This window comes from Ornithorhynchus anatinus, chromosome 2, assembly GCF_004115215.2.
Source record: "Ornithorhynchus anatinus isolate Pmale09 chromosome 2, mOrnAna1.pri.v4, whole genome shotgun sequence".
Lineage (NCBI taxonomy): Eukaryota > Metazoa > Chordata > Mammalia > Monotremata > Ornithorhynchidae > Ornithorhynchus > Ornithorhynchus anatinus.
Window position 1 is genome coordinate 52,670,272 of NC_041729.1, and position 9,702 is coordinate 52,679,973.

General features: G+C 48.2%; 1 protein-coding gene across 1 annotated transcript in view; it reads right to left on the reverse strand.

Annotated features, from left to right (window-relative positions):
• Positions 1-2,566, reverse strand: part of NUBP1 (nucleotide binding protein 1) — a 31,247-nt gene extending 28,681 nt beyond the window's left edge. The window contains exons 1-3 of the mRNA XM_029053177.1: positions 2,519-2,566; positions 2,327-2,431; positions 24-157 (exon numbers count right to left, since the gene is read on the reverse strand). Of these exons, the coding sequence (XP_028909010.1) occupies positions 24-157; positions 2,327-2,431; positions 2,519-2,537 (258 nt within the window). The 5' untranslated portion in view covers positions 2,538-2,566. The remainder of the gene's footprint in view (positions 1-23; positions 158-2,326; positions 2,432-2,518) is intronic.
• Between the last annotated feature and the right edge of the window lie 7,136 nt (positions 2,567-9,702).

Genomic DNA, 9,702 nt, shown 5'->3' on the forward strand with positions numbered 1-9,702 from the left:
AAGTTCTCCGCAAAGTTCCCCACCTGTTTACTTTCATCTTCCGCTAAGCCATGTGCCAGGTGAGCACTAAAAGTGCTTTTGCCAACACCTCCTTTTCCAGACAGCACCAGGATCTTGTGTTTCACTGTCTTCATTTTTTCTTTGATTTGCTCTATGGCTGTAAAAGACAATTTCGGGTTAGTCTTTGGCCTCCAATCTCTAGCACCGCTGGGCCTCCCAGCCCAACAAAGTAGTGATCTTTTAGAAGAACCCCCTCTCGGCACGCAACCCCAAAACTCTCCCGACCGCAGAGAAGCAACATGGCCTAGTGGAAAGAGCATAGGCCTGGGAGTCGGAGGACCTGGGTTCTAATCCTGGAGCGCCACTTGTCTGCTGTGTGGCCTTGGGCAAGTCACTTCACTTCTCTGGCCCTCAGTTACCTCTTCTATAAAATGGGAATTAAAAATGTGAGCCCCACGAGGGACAACCTGATTACCCCGTATCTCCCCCGGCACTTAGAATAGTACTCGGCACATAGTAAGCGCTTAACAAATACCAACATTATTATAATTATTTTTTAATCCCCATTTTACAGATGAGATAACAAGGCAAAGAGAAGAAGCGACTTGCCCAAGATCACACAGCACAGAAGTGGTGGAGGCAGAATCAGAACCTAGGTCCTTCAGACTCCCAGGCCATGCTGCTTCTTTCCTGAGCACTTACTATGTGCAGAGCACTGTACTAAGCACTTGGTAAAGTACAATACAAGAGAGGTGGGATGGCATAGTGGGTAGAGGATGGGCCTGGGAGTCAGAAGGTCATGGGTTCTAATCCCATCTCCACCACTTGTCTGCTGTGTGACCTTGGACAAGTCACTTTACTTCTCTGTGCCTCAGTTACCTCACTTGTAAAATTGGAATTGAGACTGTGAGGCCTCACTTGGGACAGGGACCGGCCCCAAATCGATTTGCTGTAGCCATCCCAGCGTTTAGTATAGTGCCTTGCACACAGTAAGCGCTTAATAAAATGCCATAATTATGATGATGATTAAAGGCTGGGGGTGAGAACATCGCCTTTAGCAGAGGATTGGTGGGTGACCCCCAGTGAGGGGGTCCCATCTTCTCTGTCCAACCTATTTACCTTATATCTACCCTTGTGCTTAGAATTCATTCATTCAATTGTATTTATTGAGCACTTACTGTGTGCAGAGCACCATACCAGCACTTGGGAAAGTACAGTACAGCAATAAAGAGTGATAATCCCTGATAATCCCTGCCCGCAACAAGTTCACAGTCTAGGGGGGAAGAGACAGACATCAAATACAAAGTCAGAAGGGCCTTCTCCTGAGAATCGGTCCTCTTGATTAGTGTGGTCTGGTGGAAAGAGCCCGGGCTTGGGAGTCAGAGGTCATGGGTTCTAATCCTGCCTCCACCACTTGTCTGCTGTGTGACCTTGGACAAGTCCACACTTGGGCAAGTCCGGAGTAGCAGCGTGGCTCCGTGGAAACAGCCCAGGCTTGGGAGATGGATTCTAATCTAATCTGTGTGACTGTGGGCAAGTCACTTCACTGGGCCTCAGTTCCCTCATCTGTAAAATGGGGATTAAGACTGTGAGCCTCATGAGGGACCATCTGATGACCCTGTATCTACCCTAGCGCTTAGAACAGTGCTCTGCACATAGTAAGCACTTAACAAATACCAACATTATTATTATTATTATTGCCAGCGGTGTGATTTGGGGCCAGTCACTTCACTTCTCTGGGCCTCAGTTCCCTCATCTGTAAAATGGGAATGAAGACTGTGAGCCTCACGAGGGATGACCCTGTATCTACCCCAGCGCTTAACCAATACCAACATTGTTATTAGTGCCAGCTGGGTGACTTGGGGCCAGTCACTTCTCCCAGTTCCCTCATCTGTAAAAGGGGAATGAAAACTGAGCCTCACGTGGGACCACCTGATGACCCTGTATCTACCCCAGCGCTTAGAACAGTGCTCTGCACACAGTAAGCGCTTAACAAATACCAACATTATTATTATTCTTCTCTGGGCCTCAGTGGCCTCAGCTGGAAAATGGGGATGAAAACTGTGAGCCCCACGAAGGACACCCTGCTGACCTTGTATCCCCATAGGGCTCTGCACATAGTAAGCGCTGAACAAATTTCCACCATTATTACTACGAAGTCACTTTACTTCTCTGCCAAAGGGGGGGGTGAAGCCGGTGGGCCAATGCAGAGTGGGGGGCGCCTGGCGGTACCGTAATTACCGAATACCGTAATGCCCCTGGCCGCCGCCCCCGCCCGTCTCCCCCCCGCCCCCGGGCCGCCGCATGGGGCCGGAACCTTTCTCACCGGGGTCCGGGGCGGCGCCGGCCCCCGAGGCGCAGAGCCGCTGGTTGGGACAGTCCTGGCAGGAGGCCCCTTTGCCCGCCTGGGCGCTGCCCGCCCCGGGGCAATCTGCACACAAAGAAAAGCGCGATTAGAGCGGCGGGCAACTCCTTCCTCCCTTCTCCCCCTCGCCCCGGCCCGGGGAGCTTCACCCACCGTGCGGCGCCTCCTCCATCGCGCCGCCGGGCCAGGCTGGGCGGCCACTTCCGGTTTACGCCATTTGATGCGCCGGGGCGCCGCGGGAAAAATGTCGCGGGCGGCGTCAGTGCGCCTGCGCGGCCGGCCGGCTCGGGCCTTGCGCTGGTTGTCGATTGGAGCGGGGCCCCTTGATGCCTTGGCGGAAAGGGCCGTTGCTTATAATAATACCAAGCAGAATAAAAAATATTGGTCGTATCTGGAAGGCGTATACTATATGCCTTTATGCCACAGTGGAAGGCAAATTGATTTAGTAATGATAACGATATTTGTTATGCGCTTACTATGTGCCAAGCACTTTCCTAAGCACCGGGGGGGATACAAGGTCATCAGGTGTCCCATGTGGGGCGCTCAGTCTTAATCCCCATTTTCCAGATGAGGTCACCGAGACCCCGAGAAGTGCAGCGTGGCTCAGTAGAAAGAGCCCGCGCTTGGGAGTCAGAGGCCATGGGTTCGAACCCCTTAGCTGTGTGACTAGGGGCAAGTCACTTCACTTCTCTGTGCCTCAGTTCCCTCATTTGTAAAATGGGAATGAAGACTGTGAGCCTCACGTGGGACAACCTCATTCCCCTGTATCTACCCCAGCGCTTAGAACAGTGCTCTGCACGTAATAAGCGCTTAACAAATACCAACATTATTATTATCTATTTATTGCTATTGTTTTTGTTTGTCTGTCTCCCCCGATTAGACTGTAAGCCTATCAATGGGCAGGGACTGTCTCTATCTGTTGACGATTTGTACATTCCAAGCGCTTAGTACAATGCTCTGCAAATAGTAAACGCTCAATAAATACTATTGAATGAATGGTCATCAGGTTGTCCCACGTGGGCTCACTGTCTTAATCCCCATTTTCCAGATGAGGACACTGAGGCCCAGAGAAGTGAAGTGGCTTGCTCAAAGTCACACAGATGACAAGTGGCGGAGGCGGGATTAGAACCCACAACCTCTGACTCCCAAGTCCGTGCTCTTTCCACTGAACCACGCTGCTTTAATAATAATGATATTTGTTAAGTGCTTACTATGTGCCAAGCACTGTTCTAAGTGCTGGGGGGATACAAGATCATCAGTTGTCCCATACGGGGCTCACACTCAAACCCCATTTTCCAGATGAGGTCACTGAGGCTCAGAGAAGTCAAGTGACTTGCCCAAGTCCCACAGCAGATAAGTGGTGGAGCAGGGGTTAGAACCCATGACCTCTGACTCCCAGGCCTGGGCTCTTTCCACTAAGCCACACTGCTTTTAGCATATTTTGGACGCCTAATCTGGAGAAGGCCCTAATCCCAGGAAAAATCCAGGACAAACGTGGAAGAGGCAGCCCGGCAGCTAGATGGATAGAAGCAGCATGGTTTAGTGGAAAGAGCCCGGGCTTGGAGTCACAGGTGGTGGGTTTTAATCCCGGCTCCACCACTTATCAGCTGTGTGACTTTGGGCAAGTCACTTAACTCTCTGCGCCTCAATTACTTCATCTGGAAAAATGGAGATTAAGACGGTGAGCTCCACGTGGGACAACTGGATTACCTCGTATCTACCTCAGTGCTTAGAACAGTGCTTGGCACATAGTAAGTGCTTAATAAATGCCATCGGCATCATCGACGATAACGGAAGGCTATGAGTCCTTGTGCCACATAGGGCTCCCAGTCTTAATCCCCATTTTCCAGATGAGGTAACTGAGGCACAGAGAAGTAAAGTGACTTTCCCAAGGTTGCACAGCTGACAAGTAGCAGAGCAGGGATTAGAACCCACGACCTCTGACTCCCAAGTCCGTGTTCTTTCCAGTGAGCCATGCTGCTTCTCACCCTACTTCTCACTGTGCTTAAGACCATGAGCCACACGTGGTACATGGACCGTGTTCACCCTGATACCTTGTATATACCCCAGCACTTAGAACATAGTAAGCGCTAAACAAATACCATAAAAAAACCCTTCACCACATCGCTAAAATCCATCCTTTCCTCTCTATCCAAACTGCTATCACGTTAATCCAAGCACATACCCTACCCTGCTTTGATTATTCTATCAGCTTCCTTGCTGACCTCCCTGCCTTCTGTCTCTCCCCACTCCCGTCCATACTGCACTCTGCTACCTGGATTATTTTTCTACAAAAATGTTTAGTCCATTTTTCCCACTCCTCAAGAACCTCCAGTGGTTGCCCATCCACCTCCACATCAAAAAGAAACTCCTTACCATCAGCTCTGAAGCACTCAATCACCTTGCTCCCTCCTACCTCACGTCACTATTCTTCTACTACAAACCAACCCACACACTTCTCTCCTCTAATGCTAAACTTCTCACTGTACCCCCATCTTGTCCATCTCACCACCGACCTCTCACCCATATGATGCCTCTGGCCTGGAATGCCCTCCTCCATATTCATTCATTCATTCATTCAATAGTATTTATTGAGCGCTTACTATGTGCAGAGCACTGTACTAAGCGCTTGGAATGGACAAATTGGCAACAGATAGAGACAGTCCCTGCCCTTTGACGGGCTTACAGTCTAATCGGGGGAGACGGACAGACAAGAACAATAGCAAAAAATAGAATCGAGGGGATGAACATCGCATTAAAACAATAGCAAATAAATAGAATCAAGGCAATAGAATCCATATCGGACAGGCAATTACTCTCCCCACCTTCAAGGCCTTATTGAAGGCACATCTCCTCCAAGAGGCCTTCCCCATTTCCTCTTTTCCCACTCCTTCTGTGTTCTCCTCCAAGAGGCCTTCCCTTTTTCCTCTTTTCCCACCCCCTCTGTGTTACCCTGACTTACTCCCTTTATTCGCCCTGCCCCACAGCACTAAGAACATATCTGTAATTTAAATATTTTATATTAATGCCCATCTCCCCCTCTAGACTGTAAGCTCATTGTGGGCAGGAAATGTGCCTGTTATATTATTGTGTTGTACTCTCCCAAGTGCTTCATACAGAGACGTTCAATAAATACAGTCGTTTGACTGATGAGAGGAACATGACATCACATGCGTTCACAAGGCATGCAGCCAACCAAATGACATCACTGTGCACCGTTTTACAAGAGCACGTCCCAAGCCACCCAAGCTCAGGTTGTTTCTCTCACTTTCCATTGTGTTCTTCTTCCACACCTCTGAGAGCCCCCGTCACCCACTTGCAAACCGAGGAACTTGACATCAGAACCCAAGGTAGAGGGAGGCTGGAAACTGAGTACAAAAGCACTGTACATAAAGAATAATGATGACGTTGTTAAAACACTTACTACGTATCAAACACTGCGGGGGTAGATACAAGCTAATCAGGTTGGACACAGTCCCTGTCCCACGCTGCAGTCTGAATCTCCATTGTACAGATGAGATAACTGAGGCCCAGGGAAGTGAAGCGACTTGCTCATGGTCACACAACAGACAAGTGGTGGAGCCGGGATTAGAACCCAGATCCTTCTGACTCCCAGGCCCGTGCTCTATCCACTAGCCGTCCAGTACCTGATCACTATCAGACAGCAGACAGATGAGCTGAAAAACAGTAGGATATAACATCCGACAATCGGCCACCCTCATGCAGTAACTGGAGAGATGAAAAATCAATCAGGAAAGGCCTCCCGGAGGAGGTGAGATTTCAGAAGGACTTTGAAGATGGTTAGAGCAGTGGTCTGATGGCTGTGATGGCGGGGAAGGCGTTCCAGGCGGGAGGGGGTTGGAGGTGGAACAGGCAAGACTGAAGCACGGTGAGAAAATGAATTTAAGAGGAATAAAGTGGTTAAGGTGGGAAGTAGTAGGAGAAAAGAGTGGAGAGAAGCAGTATGATCTAGTAGATAAAACACAGGCCTGGGAGTCAGAAGGAATTGGGTTCTAATCCCAGCACTGTCAATTGCTTTCTGTGTGTCCCCTCTGTGCTTCAGTTGCCTCATTTGTAAAATGGAGATTAAATACAACTCAGTTGTATTGTACTCTCCCAAACACTCAGTTGAGTGTCCTGTACACAGTAAGTGCTCAATAAATACCACTGATCGATTGCTTGCTGTGTATATTCTTTGTGCCTCAGTTACCTTATTTGTATTAAGTCTTCCTCCTTCTGTTTTAAACTGGCAGAGCTCCATGTGGGACAGGCACTGTCTCCAACATGATAAACTTGTATCCACGTAGAGTTTTCCCTCCAAATCGATCAATCAAATTTATTGAGCACTTACTATGTGCAGAGTACGGTACTAAATGCTTGGGAGAGTACAATAGAACGGAATTATTAGACACAGTTCTCTTAATTAAAATTTGTGTAACTCTACGTTGTCTCATGTCTTGTAGTCAGGTGCCGTCGAGTCATTTCTGATTCACAGCGATCCCCTGGACACACTCTCTCCAAAACGTCCTATCTTCTGAGTTGTTCTGGTGTGTATATCCGTGGAGTTCCCTTGGTAAGAATATAGAAGTGGTTTACCATCGCCTTCTTCTGTGCGGTAAAAACTAAAGTCTCCGCCGTTGTCTTTGATCAACATTTGATCACTTCATCATCCATGATCACTTCATCATCCACCTTTAACTCTTTCCCTGTGCCCCTGCTGCCCAGCACAGGTGAACGAACTTTCTCTGATGCTTCGGCTTAGACCTTTCCATTATGGGTAACCCTGATGAGAGAGTAGCTCTCAATGGCACAGCTCTGAGCTTCATTGGCGTACGCAAACTCTCCTGCCATGGTAAGGTGTTGATTCATAGGAGAGGTCCCCTGTCTAGTTGGACAATCTTTGCCTAGTTAGATCACAAGCCCTTCAAGGAAGGGTGCAGCAGCTAATTCTTCCTCTGTCACACCTTCAGAGGACGGGGGTGACGAGGGACCCCCAATTCAGAACCTGGACCAAGTAGGCCCCGAACAGGCCAAAAGAGGCCGAGTCCTCTGGTCAGGGGAACGGCTGTAGACACTGCCTCTCCGGATGTCCCTCGGCCCATCGTCATCCTCCTCAATGGAATTTATTGAGCACTCACTGCGCTCAGAACATTGTACTAGGTCCTTGGAGATATAATACAACATTTCCTGCCCGCTACTAGCTTCCAGTCCACATGATAGCTGAGGGCCGCCTGCTGAGGAAAAACTTTAAACGTGGGAGGCAATGTCTAATGACCTTTGGGATTCTGTCTCACTCTGGAAAGGGCCTTCGGAAAGACCCATTTATAGTCTAATTTTCAGTCTCTGATCCCAAATCTTCAGAAGAGGGATAGAGACTTATCTTCCTTCTCCTCTAACTCTTCTTTCTCCTTTCCAAAGGTAGTGACTGGTGCTGCTGTCTCCTCAGCAGATGAAATATCTGGTTTTCAGGCCACTTGAAAAGACCACATTGCTGGGAATTCATTGAGCCTCTTGGCTTATCTCCTTTTCATCCCTAAATGCATTTTTTTTTTTGCCCCACAGTCATGATGGTTCCTCCTGGTTGCTATCGGGTTTCTCGGAGGTTGCCGGTGTGGCCGGAAGCAAGTCAGAGTGGCAGAGCCGGAAATCTCCAGGATTCATCCAGTGTGGCCACCGTGTGAGGGATGGAAGAGGTGGTAGCACAAGGCAGCTGGAACAGGAGAACAGGAGACCAGGATGGTCCAAGGAGTGTAATGGGGTGTGAGATTGGATGTGGGGGGAGAGACAGAGAGACAGAGAGACAGAGAAAGAGGCAAGGTATGGCCTAGTGGAAAGAGCATGGACCTGGGAGCCTGAGGAGTTGGGTTCTAATTTTTTTATGGTATTTGTTAAGCACTTACTATATGTCAAGTAATAATAATAATAATGTTGGTATTTGTTAAGCGCTTACTATGTGCAGAGTACTGTTCTAAGCTCTGGGGTAGATACAGGGTAATCAGGTTGTCCCACGTGAGGCTCAAAGTTAATCCCCATTTTACAGATGAGGCAACTGAGACATAGAGAAGTTAAGTGACTTGCCCACAGTCACTTGCCAGAGCCAGGATTCAAATCCATTACCTCTGACTCCCAAGCCCGGGCTCTTTCCACTGAGCCACGCTGCTTCTCTACTGTTCTAAGCAATGGAGTAGATTTAAGTTTATCAGGTTGGACTCATCCCTGTCCCACATGGGGCTCACAGTCTAAAATGGAGGGAGGAGGATTTAATTTCCATTTTACAAATGAGGTAACTGAGGTTAAGAGAAGTTAACTGACACACAGCAAGCAATTGGCAGAGCTGGGATTAGAACTCAGGTCCTCTGACTCCCAGGGTCTTGCTCTTTCTACTAGGCCACACTACTTCTGAGTTGCCTGCTGTGTGACCTTGGGCAAGTCACTTACCTTCCCTGTGTCTCTGTTTTCTCATCAGCACAATGGGGGTTCAATATCTGAAATCCATCCTTCTTAGGCTGTTAGTCCTGTGTGAGACAAGGACCGAGTCTGACATGATGACCTTGTATCTACCCCAGCGCTTAATGCAGTGAGCCCATCTTTGAGCAGGGATCGTCTCTATCTGTTGCTGAATTGTGCATTCCAAGCATTTAGTACAGTACTCTGCACATAGTGAGCACTCAATAAATACTACTGAATGAATGAATGCAGTGTTCGATTCATATTAAATAATAATAATAGTAATGTTGGTATTTGTTAAGCACTTACTATGTGCAGAGCACTGTTCTAAGAGCTGGGGTAGATACAGGGCAATCAGGTTGTCCCACATGAGGCTCACAGTCTTAATCCCCATTTTACAGATGAGGTAACTGAGGCCCACAGAAGTGAAGTGACTTGCCCACAGTCACACAGCTGCCAAGTGGCAGAGCCGGGATTGGAACCCATGACCTCTGACTCCCAAGGCCATGCTCTTTCCACTGAGCCACGCTGCTTGATGATTATGATGGTATTTGTTAAGCGCTTACTATGCATCAAGCACTGTTCTAAGCGCTGGGCATTTAACAAGTATCGAGATTATTTTTTATCATTATGACAATAAAGATAGTAATGATACTGTGTCATTAATGGTAATAATAATAATAATAGTTTGTGTGCGTGTGTTTGTGTTGCCCCACGAGGGGGAGCCCATTACCAGCCTCCCTGGGATTCAGCTCGCCCATAGTGAGTGAGCTAAATCTGAATTTTTGCTGGTGTCCTTTACAGTACTCTGCATGGGAGGTCCTCAATAAACGGTGACACCTATTGTTAAACATTATCTTATGGTTCAGTCAAGGAGCGATTATCAGTAA